This window comes from Mercenaria mercenaria, unplaced genomic scaffold (assembly GCF_021730395.1).
Source record: "Mercenaria mercenaria strain notata unplaced genomic scaffold, MADL_Memer_1 contig_524, whole genome shotgun sequence".
Lineage (NCBI taxonomy): Eukaryota > Metazoa > Mollusca > Bivalvia > Venerida > Veneridae > Mercenaria > Mercenaria mercenaria.
In genome coordinates this window covers 49,374-69,664 of record NW_026463403.1, presented here as the reverse complement: position 1 = coordinate 69,664, position 20,291 = coordinate 49,374, and the positions used below count along the sequence as shown (strand labels likewise).

The window sequence follows — 20,291 nt, the reverse complement described above, 5'->3', positions numbered from 1 at the left end:
TTTAAGGTTTGGTGGTTGCCGTTTACTTTTGATAAATTTTGAGTTTGTGAATATCTCTTTCATTTTAGTGTCTGACATTATTATAGGTAAATTATTTGTGATAATTGTATATAGTTCAGGGCTTTTAGGGATGAATGCAAATACGTAAGGAATTGTGTCTTTATGTGGTTTGATTTGTGTTTGAAGTAGTGATTTGTGTTTGAAGTAGTGTCTCTCTTGGAATTTTTAGTGCTTTGCTGATTCCATTTTGGATGATATTTTTAGGATAATTTCTGTTAATACCACAGTCACACAAACGGCGCAGATAGCTACGTTTAGCTACGGATAGAAACGCAGTCATCCGTATCGATCCGTACCTGAGCCGTGCGGACTGGTACGGATTGATACGGGTTACTACCTTAAGGTACGGCTCAGGTACGGATCGATACGATCGATACGGATTACTACGTTTCTATCCATAGCTAGACGTAGCTTTCCGCGCCGTATGTGTGACTTGGGTATTAGAAGTGATGACATAAGTTCTTTTAAGCGTATATCTCTAATGTTAGTATCTGAAACAATTGTGCAAATACGTCTTGCTAAATTATATGTAATACTTAATTTTGTATGTTTTGGATGGCATGATTTAAAATTAAGGTATTGTTTTGTATCTGTAGGTTTAAAGAAAATGTCTGTTGAAAGATGGCAACCATTCTTTTTAATCAAAATATCTAAAAAAGATAATTGTGTTTCCCCTATTTCTATTGTGAATTTAATATCTGGGTGCAAGTTATTTAACAGGACGTGGAAATGCTCAAGTAGGTTTTGTGATTTTGTCCAAATGACAAAACATCATCTAGGAATCGTTTCCAGTTCTTTTTATATATGTAGCAAATGTTGTGTCTGTTGCATGTTCCAAGATTGTATAGAGCTTTTCTTCCAAATAACCTAATACTAATGTTGCATATGTAGGTGCAAATTTTGTTCCCATAGCTGTTCCCCTGATTTGATTGTAAAACGTTCCATTGAATGAAAAAAATTTATTTTCCAAAATTGTTTTGATGCCTTTTAAGATGAATTCTTTTTTTTTTTCTTTTATGAATACAATCAGGATGTTTTTTCCAGCCAATGTTGAATTGCTTCTAGCCCCAAGTTGTATGAAATATTTGTATAAAGGTTTGTAACATCAAATGAAACTAATAATGCATCTTCAGTTGTAATTGATGGAATGTGGGAAAGAAGGTCTATATCATCTCTAATGTAACTTTTAACATGACAGACAAAGGGTTTTAATAAAATATCTATAAGATTACTAAGTCTGTGTTTCACAAACTGGGCCTGCTACTATCGGTCTAAATTTGAGATCATCTGGGTCTCTTAGTTCTATATAGTCATTGTTTTGTTCAATGCACTTATCTTTTAAAAGCTTACTTTTATGAATTTTAGGCAGACCATAAAACATACTAGGTTTGAATTCAAAGTTTTATAAATGATCTATTTCTTTCCTACTTATATCTTTTCTAAATTTAATGACATCTCTAATTTTCTTAAATGCTTTTTTAGAACATGTTTCATCAGTTTCTCTATAAAATGTTTTGTCTTCAAGCATTTCAAGAATTTTAAGTTTATAATAATTCTTATTCATTATAACTATGCCTCCCCCTTTGCCCGCCTGTTTCATTACAATGTTGTCATCATTTTGTAAGGACGTGCTTGCTTTTCTTTCCTCCATTTTTATATTATATTTCTGATTGACATGTAAATGTGTGTGTGGAAAATGTTTATTAGCTTCGATAAATTGGTCTAAACTTATATTACGACCCTTAGGTGGTGCAAAATTGCTCTTGTTACTTACTAATGAATTACCAATATCTATAATTTTATTATGAAAAAATTCTTTAGTCTAAGTTTTCTATGAAATTCATTTAAATCTGTTTCTAACTCTACTTTGTTTCCATTTTCGGGTGTAGGTGTAAATTTGAGACCCTTCAATATTTTTCTTTCACCTTGTGTTAATTTTCTGTTAGATAAATTGAATATTTTGACATAATTTTGTGTTTCAGCAAGGTTAGTGTGTCTGAGCTGTCGCTCTCTTCTAAAAAATACGTGTCATGATCAGAATCAACGTTTATCTCTTCTGGGTATCTTTCTTGGTGTGGCTGTCTGCGTCTCGATTTCTAAATGTTGTTGGTCTATCATAATTTTCAATCTGCCCCTCATTTGTTCTGTAATTTCTATTTCTGTTCAATACCGGATCTTTTCTTGATGTATTCTGTTTCAGGTTGCTTTCTGCTCTGTTATTTCCTCTGTTCTCTGCTCTGTTATTTCCTCTGTTTGTGGGAATCTGTTGAAATTTGTTATAATTTTCTCTGACGGGTTTAGATTTTGCATCTTGGGCATATGTCAGCTGTAATTTATGACTTGTATCCATTTGTTTAAAATAGGGCGATTATTCTCTATAAGTTTCTTTGAAATTCTGTTCGTATTCACTAAGCCAGCGTTCGTTTTTCTTCCATCTCTTTTTTGAAATGCCTTCGTTGTATGCAGTTTCATCTCTCCACATTTCTATAAAAATATGACGGACTGAACCATTACTTTTTAATTTGATAATTTCTTCCATTTTGAGATCCAGCTTCTTAAATCTTTCCTCATGTTGTTGAGCTATCTAAAACATTATCTCAGATGCAAGTTTTAAAAATGCAATTCTAAACAAATGTTTCAAATTACTATTACAAGTTACTTAAATGAAAGTTCTTCAGTGATTCGTTATTTTGTGGCAGCTTCTAAATGGGTTGAGGTATTGATGTGAATAAAAAGTATGTGAGATTGCATATTTTATTTAACTGTAATTTTGACATTTTATTAACAATATATTTTCTAAATGAGTAAAAAATGAGCATGAAGTAATTTGAAGCCATATTGTGCTTTTAGGACATCTAGAAGAATGTCGTGGTCGATAGTGGCAAATGCCGCACTTTAGTCAATCGCAAGGGCCGTGACTTCCTTTTTTCCGTACCACTTAGAAGATCATTGACCAACCGAGGTAGCGCAGATTCACAGGAATGGTATTTCCTGTATGCAAACTGGTACTTAGGCAAAAGACTGTTTTGATTTACATATCTGTTTAATTTGTAAAGAACAGCTTTCTCAATAAGTAATGATAAATTACTCACATGATGATAATTGGAAAGCTCTAGTTCAAGACCTGCTTCTTTTAGCAGAAGTCTTACAACTGCTTGTTGTATTTCACAGGGAAAACACCTTGTATGAGAGATTCACAAATTTAGTGGTGCTTGACAGAAGTTCATCTACATCTGATTTCAGAATACGTGTTTGCAAAATATCTTACTCTGAAGACGTACTATTCAATCCATTGATGAGGCTTTTCACTTCACCTTGTGTCAATTCAGTAAATTCGATTAGATTTTGTATATCCCTTACTTGAGGTTCAATGTTTTGGTATTCACTTAGGAATTGGCGTATTTTTGAAATTGTTGCCATGAAAAAGTCAGCAAATATTTCGGCCAATGAATTATTAGACTCTCTTTGAGGCAGTGGGTTTTCAGATTAGGTAACAGTTAGCTCAAATACCAATGCATACAGAGTCTTGGATAAATGAAACAATAACTGGTGTATTAAGTTTCCATATGAAAAATTAGTGCTAAACTCTGTTTTCTATACACACAAAAAGGTATCGTTAAGAATTCATAAACTTTGCAATGAAACCACAATTTGCATGGCTTTGAAGTTCAAAAGAATCATACAATAAATTTCAATTCTTATTGAAAACAAGCATACATCTTGTTTGCCAAATGTCCGATCGTCTGACGTTGGACTTTAATTTGGCGTTTTATTAGCTCACCTGTCACGTAGTGGTGAGCTATTGTGATCGCCCTTCGTCCGTCGTCCGTCCGTCGTCTGTCAACAATTTCTTGAGAACATGACGGAAACCACAGTTTGCAATCAATTCTAATCAAACTTGCACACAACTTGTACTGGCGGCATAATATCTCGTTTCTTTTCAAAAAAGAGTCAGTTCCCATCATGGGTTCTAGAGTTATGGCCCCTCAATTTGCCCAAGATTACTAATTTTGGATTGTGAACATGATAGAGACCAAATTTTGCAATCAGCTTTAATCAAACTTGCACACAACCAATTAGTATAAAAATGCAGCATTTGAGCATAGGACCCTCAAACTTGGTATGGAAATTGGCCCTTACTAGATCAAAAGGGACTGTTACAAGAAAATTATTATCCTGATGCGTCTTCTTTTACAACCGAATAGCCGATGTATGTGTGGTTGATCCGGTGCATGAATTGAATAATGCGTCCGATTTTCCGGCGCAGGAGTTTTATATTGATCGAAATCCTTGATACTAATTTTTCTCGTAGTCATTTGCAATGTGGTTGTAAATGTCAGCCATGACAATAAAATGCCAAACTTGTTATTTTGATATAAAACAATACTCCTTTTCTTTAATGAAAACTACAATGGTTTAGATTATTAACAAATCAGTAAAGGGTGTGAATGTCCATTGCTTAATTATTTTATCATGAAAGTTTCAAGTAAAAAGTTTGAACCATTTAAAAAAAATAACAGAAATTGTGTTCCGGGCTGGTCACATGTCAGATTACCCCACCCAATTTAAATGTGAATATCTATAAAAGTAAGTCAAAACTGGTAACATTAATACTTGTTAATGAAACTTAATACATGTAAGTATATTACCACAAAGTATAAATAAAATCAAAAAACATTTTGCGCAGACACCTAACTGGGACCCCGCCCCCCTTTATTTCCTGTAACAATTTAATATATGGTTCATTTTCTTTTTTTTTCCCAGTAATTATCATTTTTATATTTTATATTTCGATAAACAAGGAAATAATTACAAAATGCGAGAGGATTCTTAAGATAAGTTTGAATGAACATTCACATTATATATTTTTTCTCCATTGTTGAGGTAAATACATCAACTGCTGTTATGTTATACACAGTGCTTTATTCTAAACATTTAACATATTATAAAACTGAATATATAATATGTACAGGGAAGTAATTCTGAAAAAAACACTTGTTATCTTATCAAATTGTTGTGCATATAGTGATGTTTTTCTTATATTCAATGTTGCCAATTTCAGAGCAATGCATGACTGAATGGTAAAAGACGTTGACTTTCGAATCATTTTCACAATCCCATCAGTAGGACTTAATTAATTATTATATCCTAATCAATTACACTGCCATATTTTGTATGTAGTTTTCCGTGAATAATTTTCATCCATTTTAAGAGTATCCTAGTAAAAATCAGATAGCATTTCTAATTTCAACTTTAAACTCCTATTTCTTTCTATATAATAAGCTTTTTGTTAAAGCACACCGACCTTAACTACACCGCGTCACTCACAATTTATACACATTGTCTTTACATAATTGACACTAATTTCAAATTGACTGTCTCAAGCATGTTTGAATAAGGATACAATTTCCTGTAACAAATGACCACCTTTTACCATTTTAGAATTGGATTTCAAAATAAAGAAGAAAATAAAGAAGATTTCCTACCAAAATCTGCATTTAAAAATTATATTACATCAATGTATAATTAAAACTTCCAATAACTATTCTAAAACCACGTATTAACGATATAGATATATATTTTGTGTGTCGTAGTATTTAGAAAATCAGGTTATTTGAAGACTACATTGAATTTATAACGGTTTCCATACTGAAATGCGGCAGCCATTTTGAATTCAAAGATTACCGCCATGCTGGCCAAAACGTTTTACCGATGGCATGCCAAATATATTATAATTCACAACAGAAAATTTTGTGTAAAAATAAACCATGTACTGCATTTTCTTTACCATACGTTTTCTTACTTACATGTTTATCTTTTTACCGAGCAACATACTTTATTTATAATTAACTAAAAGAGCTTCAGACCTTCCGCAACTATTTCATTTTTATACATAACTTCAAATGAAACCTAGAAGATGTTTTTGCCACAAAAACATATGTCCCCATCCTATGTATACCTTAGCTCTGACGGCCATTTTGTGCAGCGAAGCGGAACGTGTTGGTGATATGCACAACTAGGCAGACTACTGATCACTCCGTTGAAGTTCCGTTGAAAATCTGTCCAGCACTTTGACCTGTGAAAGCCGGACATGATTTTTTGTTTTTTTAGTTAGGGCTGCCATTTTGCGCAAGAATGAACACCCTAAAATGCCCTTATATCGAAATGCAGTGTAGGCAAATTACACCTAACACATTAAATTAAAAGAAATTAGACGCTATTCTGTTCCCCGTCCATCTCTTAAGGATTTATGGAAAAATGATAGACAATAAACCAGTTGTTCAATAACTTGATATAGTTTCTGAGCCACTGAGACTAAGATACAATGAGATTTTGTCAACATAATGACCTTAAACACGAGAAGTCTAAAATACAACGAGACTGTATAGATACATAGTTATACTAAAAGAGTTTTAGCATCTACATGTATAACATTATTCAATATGTGAATGTTTAATCACCGATGTGACAGGGATCAAAGACAAAGGTAATAAGTATATATAGTATGAGAGATAAATCAAGGACACAAATAATTCTTCCAGGTAGAGACTTACCTTAAACTCTTACATGGAAAATGGTCAATTTACAGTGTGAAACAGTTCAGTGGACCCCGTTTGTCAATCCTTATCTTGTCCATGTTAAATCAAAGGAACGGAACAGTAATCTATCAAATTGAATGATACTTGTTATGCAGAATAAAACAGTCATGTACCAAACAGGCCTGAAATTGTTTTCTTAGATATTTTTAATTTTCAGATAATTGTTATATACTTTGATGCATATATATGAAGGTAACAGAGCATATTCGTTTCCAGCAGTAGCTTTCTAATTACATTTACACTGTGAAATTCTGTAAGATTCTTTTCCAGAACAACGTCCGTTTGTTGGCCAGTAAGAAAAATATCACACTTTTCCCATACGGCATTCGAAATTTGACATGCAAAATTTTAATGTCTTTCAGTGCACGACATTCGAAAAAAAATTGAATGATGTGAAAAAACGACATTGGACATACCACATTCGAACTTTGATATGCAAAATTTGTATGACGTTCGATGCACGACATACGACATTCGAACTTTGACCAAAGAAAATTAATGTCGTTCAGTGCGAGACATACGACATACGGCATTCGAAAAAAGTTGAATGTCGTGCAATAAACGACATTGACATTTGAACTTTGACATGCAAAATTGGATTGTCGTTTAGTGCGCGACATACGACATACGACATTCGAAAAATGTTGAATGTCGATTATTGCACGACATTGGACATAGGACAATCGAACTTTGACATGCAAAATTTGAATGTCGTTCAGTGCGCGACATACGACATTCGAAAAACGTTGAATGTCGTGCAATAAACGACATTGGACATACCACATTCGACAAAAAAAAATTAATGTCGTTCAATGCGCGACATACGACTTTCGAAAACAGGTTGAATGTCGTGCCAAAAAACGACATTGCACATACAACAATCATCCGAACTTTGACATGCAAAATTTGAATGTCGTTCCTTGCGCGACATACGACATTCGAAATAATTTAAATGTCGTGCAAAAATGACATTGGACATACGGCATTCGAACTTTGACATGCAAAATACAAATATCGTTCAGTGCACAAATAAAAATAAATATTTTTGCCATTTACAGTAAAATGTAAAGTCGTTGCCTTAGACGATAACTGTTCCTCTTTAATCCCTTTCTGTGAGAGACAATTATCATGTAAGCGGTACACAGTTCAATGGGCCGGGTAACATTTATGAAACAACGAACATTGCAGTACCCGATTATTTCCTGGCATCGCGTCAGTTGTATACTTATCAGACTGAAATCAGTTAGCGATATTAAACGTTAAATGTAAAAATCTTAGTTCCAATGCCGTATGTCACAAGTCGTATGTTGCACAACACTCAACTTTTATTTCGATTGTCGTATGTCGCTGAACGACGTTCAAATTTTGTTGTTGTTGTTTTTTTGTTTTTTTGCAAAAGTTTGTTGAACGACATTTAATGTTTTCGTATATCGTGTGCTAACGACATTCAGTTTCTATAGTCAAAGTTCGAATGTTTTATGTCTAATGTCGTTTCTTGCACGACATTAAACATTTTTCGAATGTCGTATGTCGTGCACTCATTGATATTCAAACTTTTCATGTCAAAGTTCGAGTGTCGTATGTCCAATGTTATTTTTTCACGACATTCAACTTTTTTCGAATGTCGTATGTCGCGTACTGAACGACATTCAAAAACATTTGTATGTCGTAAAGGTAAACGTACACGTTTGCAGAAAATAATACATTTACTTAGTACCGTCACCAAAGCCTACAATAAAGTTCTGGCGAAGTTGTCTCAATTTAAATCATGTAATCAGCTGAAATAAATATCTCTTTCAAAACATGATACTTTTCTCAGACTTACAACTTTGATGTAGTTATATACAAATATATCTAAAATATGTAGTGCCTACTTTAGGTTTTTATTTATTTGTATTTATGACAAATGGACATCCGTCTTCGGATTACAACGGAATGACAAATGTGTTACAGCTGGTAATTTACGTCTTCAATACATTAACATTTGTTCTTCAAATTTTGTACAAATATTAATGGACAACACAACCTTCACATGCCTATGTAGAATAATTCGCCAATATATTCAAACGCAGTATTATCGCATACGGTAAAATGAAAAAAAAAAGCGTAAGGTGTAAAGCTCCATCCTCTTCTACACTGCTGTCAACTTAAACGATAGTACACTTTACATGCAAACTGGTCTATCTAACATCATAAGAACAAGCACAAACATTCAGATTATACATAGTCATCACTTGAAGACAGTGTGTACATTATAAATACAGTGTAAATACCTTAGGTAAATTGTTACGGTCGCTCTGGTATAGCCTCATCACAGTGTATAGACTCTCTGTACGCCCAACCGGAAGTCGCCAAAAACGCGGATGGCTTGGATTTTCTTCGTTTATTTCATTAATATCGCATAAAGTAAGTGTATCATTTAATCTACGTATTGTCTAAGAGCTACTGTCTACATAGATACCAAACACGCCTGATAAAACTCATTATATACTTTATTTCAAGTCAAATCACGTGTTGATATTTGTTCGGTTTTGTAATGAAACTAACAGTTCTTTGAAATACATGTATCTTGAGTTTTTGCAAAGAAGTGAAATAGCTTACGTATCGATAAATACTAGCATGGCTCTATGGTAACGAATACGTTTTCAGGAAAATGTGTTTTTCTGAGACATGTATGCCGATTATACTGTCCCACTATTCGATACATTATTGGTCCACTAATCGCAATTTTTAAAATCCAGACTGTACGCTTAGTCGAAAAACTGTACGCCTATTCAAAACTTCTGTGCATTCTTATATGTCAATGCTTTGACTTTGATTTATGATAACCAACAGTTAAAATAATAGTTATAATTTATTTCGTTTTCAGAACAGTCATGGACAAGTGTAGATGTTATTACTGCTGTTTTGATTCCACTTGTCGTATAGGTTAGTATTTATTAGTAAGCAGACGCGCAACCAATTTAATTTGATACATGTGAACTAATAAACTCTAATCTGCATAGTGTTTGAAATTATGTTTTGTTATAATGACTAGATTCTTTTACACAGTTAGAAACATTTATCACTAACGCATCATTCATGTAATCGTTACGTGGCAAAACTCTGGGTTTGATCCATTTCCGGTCCCTCAGAGACTAACGGGGACTTTATCATCATTCAGAAACAGTTGCCGTCGGCATGGTAACTGGTTATTTCATTCTATTTTAATATCCGCCTCCAAAGCACCGCTGATATCATTCAAAATCAAACAGATCGAAGATAACACCCAGGTCTTTCTCGTTTTCATTCATAATTATTGCAGTATTCTGTACATAACAAACTGAAAATGACCCGGCTGACCTAGTGATTACATTAGCTGTTCTACATGTATAACTAATTTGAATAAAGCTACCAAAGCCTTGGAAGATAGGTGAGCGGAACTCGTTTTAATTGGACACTGAATCAGAACAGAACAAAACATAACAGAACATATCTTTTATTTCACCGAGGCATTTTTCAATACAACAAGGAGAATATAGCACAATGTTGATATAACATAAAAATTTGAAGACAGCCTGTGTGTCTGTAGGCGGACCTTAAATTTTTAAACACTAATTATAGCGCCTTGAGTGATCTTGACCTATGGTATACTGCATAAAAAGGCTTTGCCGAAAATCTTTAACCAAGAAAGCCAACGCCGAAGCCTGGGCGAGTAGCATAGCACCCTTATTCTCCAAATAGTGAAACTAAAAATACAAAGCAAAACAAAGAAAAGCAAAGTGGCCTGTCAAACTGGGCGTAATAAATATATATTTTTCTCGTATGTTAGCGGAAACACGAATAAAGATTCTATTTCTTGTCCAAGACAAGGACATGGTTGGTGAAATAGACCATTAAATACTGTTTGACTGTCGCAAGTAAAACACAAAACTTTATTAATTGAATGAGAAGTGTATGACGCTTATAAGCCCAAACACTTTATCATTTCTTAGGCGTACAATGTTTAGGCGAATAGTGGAACAGTTTTATATCAAGTTTTCCGACTAGGCGGCCAGTGCGTAATTCAGATGCATGTTGGATTAAACAATATTTCAACTATTTAGGAATGTAAATGCATATTTGTAGGTAAAAACTCATGTGCATGGATTGATAATGAAATATTCAGAAGCGGTTCTGACATGAACTTCTTTCACAGTTCCAAAATAATGGGCAGTTTTGCCCGAATGCTTCGTCTTTTGCTTTGACCATCTATGTTTTAGGTGAAAATACGTTTTAATTTCAAGCGTTAATGTCTGTTTAACGACTGTGTATTACACAGACATTTATCATCCACTGAAAAATATATACAACAAGAATATTTATTTCAAAAAGCCGAAGAAAAACATAAAATACTTACTACCGACAGCTTCCAAAGATTCGAAAAACGAAAGTGAACGCCTAGTTTTTGCGACTTCTATTTGGGCGTACAGAGAGTATACACTGTGTTCATGTTTAAAACCAATCTCTGACAACTGCGTCAGGGAGTCGAATCTTTTGCTCAGTGCTTAGAGCATTGGCCGTCTATCCGTGCGACCTGGATTCGAATCCCAGCAGAGGTAGTTGGGATTTTTCATTATAAATATTCTCTCCTCTTTCATTTCTGTTTAGCTTTGAAATGCATAAGATTGGGGCTCGTTCGGGATTGGACTTTATCTACTGCCTTTAATTACCCTATCTATGCCTAAATGGCATTCACGTCATCATAAATGATGACTCTTTGAAGAGGGGAAGTGTTACGGTCGCTCTGCTGTAGCTTCATGTTTAAAACCAATTTCTGACAACTGCGTCAGGGAGTCGGCTCTTTCGCTCAGTGGATGGAGCATTTGCCGTCCGCCCATGCGACCCAGGTTCGATTCACAGCTGAGAAAGTTTGGACTTTAATGGAATATTTCCTTTTTAATTTTGGTTACGCTTTGACATACGTTAGACACTTATTCCTTTCATTTTTTGATTATATGCGGTTCGTCTCATAAGGTTGGAAAGATAAGAATTAAAAAAGAAAAAGGCACCTTGATTTAGGCATAGGCACTAGATCTTAACTTAATAACACTTTAACTAATTGTACTGTTTTGTTAGTACATTCACATTGAAAAATGAGGTCATTTTATTATCGAAATTCAAAATTATTTTAAGTACATAAGCTGACGAAAGAAATGTAGTCATACGCAGAGAAATCTAGCATGTTTGTCATTCTGATGGTTTGTTCATTACGTGTCCGATTCCGTTTTTATTTTAAATTGATGCTGTTCGTGTCAGTCAAGACAACGGAAGTAAACTAATATATATCTAGGATGGTATGTACCTGATATAAAAATGAACCTGCCTGCGGCTAGAGTTGTCATACTTTACGAGATCAGGTTTAAAATATCCAAAAGGTTCTATAACTGATTCAAACAAAATATCAATACGTCACATTTAAAAACAAATATTTGGTTATATAAGGCCTTAAACAATCAATTTAAAGTTGTTGTTTTTTCTATCTATAAAAACATAAATTTCTATCTCTACAAATGATACATTCAATGTTTAAAGAATACAAAACATTCATAGTAGAACAACTAGTTCTTTATCCGCAAACTGTGCAAATCTATAGATACATGGATACTATTTTTTCAACCGGAACTTAAGTAAAACATGACATGCACATATCACTTAACTGCTAGATACGTAAATCAAAAGATAGTACCTCCTCTAAATTAACAATTTTATTTTTCTTTTAAATTAAACATCTAGAGAGTAATAGGCTGTAATTGACTTTACCATGTAATAAGATAGAATATATTTTCATTAGCCTATTGGTGCATTGCATAACTGAAAAGAATAATTATGAAATAATAAATATTGTTGTAACGTTTATAAGAGTGTATCTCCTTTTCAAGAGTATGCCATTCCTGTAAAAAACCCTACTTTTACTTACATTTTCAGGAAACATAGGTTCAAGCCCCACCGGAATAATTTTTCCCTTTATATTTTTTCTTTTCTAGTAATGTTTCACTTTCTGTCATGACTTATTGATTTATTGCACAAAAGTGACATTTCTTCATTTGATAAGTGATTTTTTGCTGTTCAAAGTGAATTTACATGTACATGAAGAGAACGAAGTTAGACATCTCTAAAGATAATGAGCTACATGCGGTAAAGGTTCCCTATTTTGCCTTTACTCTTTCGATTACGTGTTGTGGGAGAAATGTTGGTAGTTTTTACTTCTGCCCCAAGGTTTTTTAAATGAATTCAACACAATTCAACAGTTTTACTGTTCCACAGGAATCAACCTTAATTTTTCAATGTTGGATTAAGAATTCTGTCTCATTAAACCCTTTTAGTCGAGGCACCCTAGAACAAAATGATATTCACAGTTTTATTTTGTGTTTTGTAATTGTTTACCAAGAGTTTGATATTTCAAAACTTAATGGTATGATGAATTGTCTGCTAATGTGTTGAACAAAGGCAATCCCTTTGAAAGTTGTCTCTACTTGAGCTTGAAGAAATATCATAAATAGTACAAAGTCAAAGTTTATTAAAAAAAAAAAAACCGGTAAAAATTGTTTATTTTTTTACATACAAGTCCGCCAATAGATACAGTAAATTGCTGTAACAATTGATATATCTACCATTAGGTTAATACCGTAATTAAGATATGTTCAACAAAATGGCATACCTAGGAGTAAAGTCGAATCTTTTTCTTGCTCGTGTGTACTTCCTTCTATTACATCTTTCCAAATAATCTGAATTTCAAAAAGTTAAACAGTCAAAATAGCTAGGTAATACATATGCACTGTCATGCAATGTAGCTTTGGTATTGAAAAGAACGACTGATCAAATTTAACTATAATAAAAGTTTTAAAGGGTGAGTATAGATCACGAAAAAGCTACGTATTACCTGAATTAAATGACAAAAGAAGACAGAAGAAAACTCTCTGCATTCACTAAAAACATTTTGCATAATCCTTTTACTAATAGAGCGAAAGGTATGCATTCTGCTTGTCTTCACATAAAATCTGTTTAATATGCTTAACTCTGTGAAAAACACTTTCAGAGGTTGCTTTCTGCATGTCCTCCCATAATTAACACATAATTAACTTGTGCATAGATATTTCAAAGCTTTTAAGGAGTTATAAGATACTGATTAATCGTTTAACTAAAAAAGATAAAATTCTATAATATCTCTGATTGACCTTGATATTAAACTGACAAAGACAAAAGTTGTGTTTTGTACGTCATAACATTTTGGTAGCTATACACTCTTCTGAATAAAAATCTAAAATGATTTTAGAAGATTACGTTAGCATTATCTTTTAAAGTAGTGGAGGAATTATGTACAATTTCTTAGCAGCTTAAGCTTTTACTTAAATGAAATGTTAAGAAACTGCATGTATTCATTACAATTGTAGTGTTCTCATAGTACACCACTTCTTTAAAGAAATGTTTTTTTCAAGACCGTTTTAGGTTTAACCAAAGTTCTATATGTAAGGACACTCACCCTTTTTGTGACTAGTCGTAATGTTTGATAACGTTCAATTACTATCTAGAATAAAATGATTCATAACAGAAAACCTGATGGTCATTCTGAAACACCTGTGAACAATGCATGTAATAAAATCTCTAAGAATATATTCTGGAAGCAAAGAATGCAGCCAAGCAAAATTCTGATTAGTTTGATGTTTCATACTTCGTTTGGTAAATAGTGATAAAACGTGTATTAGTGTTCACTATGGCATGTGTAGTAACGCAGACCAATAGGAACATAATTAAAACGATTTGTGCTGCAACTTTGTTTCGTTCTTCAACTTTCGTTATATAATCAGATCTAGTTTATCCAACGTGAGACAAGCAAACCCCTTTAAAAGACCAGAATTCTATGTGTTGTCTTAGTTTGGTGAGCATCATCAGGTAGATTCATTTCAACGAATTAAGAAAATAACAATACATGAATACGCAGATTAAAGAAGACAACAATTGTCTTTTAGTTATAAAAGCACAACCTAAATTTGATAAATCATGAAAGTAGCATTGCGTCAATATGTAAATTTAAAAAATGTTGAATAATTGATGACAGATTATGAGGACTATGTCATTACAATAGCTCACCCTGTTACTTTGGTTAAGGTGAGCTGTTACCATTAAATAATAATTACAGATGTAAAATTCAATCTGAATGTTTTACCGGTGAATGTTCCACTGCATCAAGTTCCTGATTCTTCCATTCTTTTGCAGATAGATATTTGTCCTCCGCTTTGTCTGCTTTGTCTAAATCAGCACCACCAGAGTCTGTTCCCTCTGAATCTAAAAGGAAGTTATTTTTTGGAGGATCATTGAAAAGTTAAAAAATGTTCGCAATGTTTTATTACAAAAGCTAGTCCTAATATATAAAACCAAAATGTCAGAAACGGATAACAAAACTAAGAAAATAAGAACTTCATGAATTTTTAATCCGTTATCTGATAGACATAAAGCCATCCAGGAACTATATTAATAGATGTGGCGTTTCATTTTCAAGACTTTGTTTAACGTCACCTTTTGGTCTTATTATCTCCCTCTATAACAAGTCCCGAAATCTGTTCCAGCAAATGGCTTTGCTGAAATATAACTATTTGGCCTGACGGAAAATGAATATAAAACTTTTTTGAAACTTCAGATTTGTCACTGGTTGTAAATGCAGATAGGAATTTTAGGCTTGAAGGTCAATGTTTAGGCGGTAACGAGTCTCTGTCGATTTAACCCGAAATCATATATTCTCATCTGCATCTATAACCGGTGGGCGACAACTTTTTACATTACCAAACGTGGCAAAACAATAGTATTATATTGAAAAAAAAACAATTAAAGCCCTTGTTTAGTTTTATCGATTGTAGCGTAACGTTATCTTTTTAAGCTGAAACTCTGACCCGTGATAAGGAACGATTGGTTTCTGTAAATTAAAGTATTTTTGTTAGTTTGTTTGGTTCATTAACAAAGTTAACTTTACAAACACAGAAAAAAAAATCTTTACACTAAAACATACAAACAAATTCATTAATAAACACAGCCTGTCTAATTCAACAATTGGAAAATCCTCATAATAAAAAACATCAACTTGCCCCACCTTCGGTTAAAGGTGAGCTGAACAAAGAGTCGATGATACTTCCGAGGCATCGCCAACGACTAGAAATTTACAAGAAATATAGACAAAGGAAGAGTGTTAGTTGATATTCTATTTTCTGTATAAACAAAATAGATCTACAGAGTCGTACTTTAAAAGACACAAAATGCAGTTTTACTGACAAAAATATTACACCTTGTATTTATTCTAGTCAATTTGCAGAGCAATGCATTCTTTGACATGTGAACTTTCGAAAGTTGTAGCATAGGATAATTCAAACCAATAGTGAACATGTGCTCATATATTCAGCCCTAATAATTGAGCAATTCAAAATACAAACATAAATGTAATTTTTTTCGTACAGAAGAGCGTGTTTTCACTGTATAATTTATTTTAATTTCTTACGGGTTCCATTCTTTTATGCGCATTTTGAGGAGGAGCCGGCTGTAAGAACCGGAGTCATAGCCAATCCGGTAACGTTTTGATCTCGCTATACATTTGATATTTAGTTTTGATTTTAATCTGAATGAACATAATGCGTTGCTTTAGATTGTTTCATACTAAAAATATTTATAATACTCACCGGTATACTGTTATCTTTTAATTTGACGTCTATATTGTTAAAGTGTTGGGAAGTCAGTCAATCTTTGCAAAATTCTACATAATTAAGAACAAATTAATGTTAAATGGGCAACTAAATCGGAAAGGATTTTTCTTATTACAGATGATTATGTTGAAATACCCGCCGGTTTCTTTTTGCCTCGCCTGTATTTGACAAATTCAGCCGATATTTATACGCGCTTCAGAAAAATAAAAGCTGTTTTACTAGCTTTTTTTGAAAACTGTATGGAAAGATGGCATTAGTGTTTGCCATGGCAAGCAGGAAATTTGTCGTTTTTCTAATTTTCTGAAAAACATGTTTTCTTTGCTTCTGAGCATATGTACGTATAAAATTATAACTTTTTTTTATAATTTTATCTCATCTTTTTAAAAGATGGCAAAGAACTGTCCGGCAATTTTGCCATGGCATAAGTCTGTCATGACATATATTCTTTAAATGCAAGAAACTATTGGTAAATGACAAGATATTTAGTTACAAAACTTGAGTGTAAAAGATATTTTTATACAGTTATATAGAGAATTACTTCATTTGTATACTAAAGGTTTTTCACGTATTATCATCTTATTTAATGCACGAAATGTCGCACGAAAATTTAAATACAATTTGCGTGCTTCTTACTAACTAAACATATATATGATCACAAATATATTTTCCTGGAGAGCTCGTAAAATCTTTTCACTCACAGTTTTCATTAAACGAGTTAAACTGATAATCGAAAGGAAGTAAAGCCAGTAATACAGATCATATATATCACATCAAATGAAAGGCTAGATAGGTTAACACACTCCCCACACATGTAAATAACTATGGTGTATCGGTAGGGTCTGCTTTGCGTGCGCGCACATTTTGAAATTTATGTGCACGCGTAAATCTGTAGCTCCATGACTATATGGGGGTGCGCGTGTGTATATACATGCACTTTAACGTAAAAATTTACACGAGCACACGTTAAATGTGAAATATGTAGGAACATGCAAATATGGATGTTCACGTGTAAATTAATACGTGCATGTACTTTGGCAAGTGCATGTATATATACACGCACATAAACTTTTTTACATTTTACGTGTGCATATTCTAATATACATGCACGAAAAACAAACTTTCGATCCAAATGGTATAGAATATGCCATATATAACCAAGCACTTTAGAAAACGGGAATAAGTTATTTTTCTAAAATCTGTGACAACATTTGGACGTTAATTGAAAGATGATATATATCATTTGAGTTTAAACATATTTTATTGCCAATAGATACATATATAAACAGATAACTACGTCAACTGTATAAACATATAATAGGCAAAAGGGTCGACCCACACGTTCTCGCAACATTAGTAACGGGTCTTCCCTAATGCAAATATTTACATATTTAATTTACAACAATGAAAATTAATCAGGTACATGTGTGGTAAATAATAAATTTACAATATTATAGCTACAAGAAAGGATATAAAAAGAGTTGAAATAAATATATGGTACAAGTACATGTGTACTTATAAAAGCAATCACATTTGTGTCTAGTGGCAATATATAGATAAATGTAAGAGTAAAAATGATGCAATTAATTTGCATTAACATGAACTACATTTGGGAAAAAAACTATAAAAAGAGAAACGAGTACATTTGACTTATGTAGACTTATATAGACAAACATATTTGTGACTAGTCAATGTACAAAAAGATGTAAGAGTACAAAAAAGATGCAATTCAATTATATTAACATGTACTACATTTGGGGAGAAAGAACATAAAAAAGAAACAACTTTGGTCTTGTCAATAATAAACTTATATAATTATATATGAATAAATTGAATAATATTGCCTGCTAAATATAGTGAGTCTCAAGAGCGTTTGGTTGATTTTATGTAATGTTGGACTGAGCAGAATATTTTGCAGTTGTCTTCATATTACAATTCGGAATTACCAACTAAAAGAAGTTGGGTATTTAAAGGATGAAATTGCCTTAGATCGTGGAAAAGTTTAATCCTTTGATTTGTATATTTCGTACAAGTGAAAAGAAAATGTTTAACGTCTTCAATATCTTCTCTACAAGAACAGATTGAGTTCTGAGACAGATGGTTGAAAAATAAATGAAAATTCAAATTACTACACGCGTTCCTTAGCCTTGCATGAATTATAGAAAATTTTCATTCTCCTACAAGATACCATTTTGGAGTTTCTGTAGTTGGAAAAACAGTATTTTTTAACAATATTTTAAAACTTGATAAGGTGTTTGTGGCTCTTATTTCAGGACTCATATTGTTCCAGATATCAATAGCAGAAGGCACAAAGGAATTACAAAATATTTGAGTTCTTCGACTGACGATTATATAATTTTCAGCGTTTCTTAAGTTGTAATGTGTAGAATTGTTGACAATGATTGGGAAAATATTATTCAAATACTCGGGCGCATCACCGTTGCGAATTCTAAATGTGATTAAAAGTTTTTGATATAATCGTCTGTCAGATAGTGAGAGCCAGTTAATTTCCTGATATAAATTTTGAATTGAGACAGACCGGGTAAGTCCAGTTACAATTCGGGCTGCTTCGTGTTGTATGTTTTCTGGTGTTTCTTTTTGGTACTGAGTACAGCCGTCCCACACTACAGAAGCATATTCTAAAACAGGTCTTAAGAAAGATATATATATTTGATAAAGAGTCTGTCTATTAAGAGTATACTTTAATTTTCTCATCATACCTAACAATTTTGAAGCTGATGTAGTTATTTGGTCAAATTGAATGTGGTCATGCCATTTTCCATTTGAACTTAATGTTAAATCTAAGTGTTTATGTCGTTCAACAAATCTACGTTATCAAATGTCAAATATGGTTTGTTGATATTTTGTTGTAAAGTAAAAAACATTGCTTCTGTTTTATTTGGATTAAAATCTACAAGCCATTTTTAGACCATGCATTTATCATGGCAAGATCATGGTTAACAATTCCTTCAAGATCAGTCAAAGAAGATGTAGTACATGCTAAAGAAGTATCATCCGCAAAAAGACGTGCACAAAATAACAAATTCTAAATGATGTCATTAACATATACTAGAAAGAAAAGGGGCCCAAGGACTGAGCCTTGGGGCACCCCGGCATTGACGCTGAGAGGTTCAGATAAAGAAGAGTCAACAAAAACTTTCTGGTTTCTGTTTTCAAGAGAACTCTTGGTCCATTTTAACAAATTTCCTTTGATACCATTTAGTTGTAGTTTATAAAGGAGACCTTTGTGCCAAACTCTATCAAAGGCCTTAGAGATGTCACAAATACAACACAAGTATAAGTTTTGGTATCTAGAGATTGAACAATTTGATGATACATAATAATAATAATTGATAAACCGTAAAATGTCTTTTCAAAAAGCCGGACTGTTTAGAGTAAATAAGTTGATTAGCTACCAAATGGTTATACATGTGTTTGTGTAGAATTCTTTCCATAAGTTTTCCTAGACAACTTAAATGTGAAATAGGACGATAACTAGAAGACAATTTTTATTATCTCCTTTCTTAAAAAGTGGCATTACAATTGCTGATTTCCAAATTTCAGGAAAAACACATTCTGACAAAGACCTATTGAATAATGTACAAAGAGTTTTAGAAATTGTTTTGCAAATAGTTTTCAATACTTTATGACTAATTAGGTCTTCGCCGACCGCTTTATTAATATCTAAGATTTTAATTATGTCCTGAATTTCTGATTCTTGTATTTCTATAGCAGATAAACTAGCATCTGTATAGTCAGGCATATGCGATGGCACTTCATCAATGTCATTAAGGTGTGATATTGATGCAAAGTATTCATTTAGACAATTGACGTTTTCAGAGTCAGAGAAGTGGTACGTTTCTGTGCCATCAGAATTACAAGTTTTCAAAGGGGGGATAACTTCTGAAAATTTTTTAGTTTTAAGAAA

At 32.8% G+C, this 20,291-nt stretch overlaps 1 protein-coding gene across 1 annotated transcript in view; it reads right to left on the bottom strand.

Annotated features, from left to right (window-relative positions):
- Window positions 1–10,926: 10,926 nt before the first annotated feature.
- LOC128554556 (uncharacterized) overlaps window positions 10,927–20,291 on the bottom strand; it is a 58,712-nt gene continuing 49,347 nt past the window's right edge. Inside the window, exons 11-13 of the mRNA XM_053535826.1 lie at window positions 14,845–14,963; window positions 13,339–13,405; window positions 10,927–10,973 (exon numbers count right to left, since the gene is read on the bottom strand). Of these exons, the coding sequence (XP_053391801.1) occupies window positions 10,927–10,973; window positions 13,339–13,405; window positions 14,845–14,963 (233 nt within the window). The remainder of the gene's footprint in view (window positions 10,974–13,338; window positions 13,406–14,844; window positions 14,964–20,291) is intronic.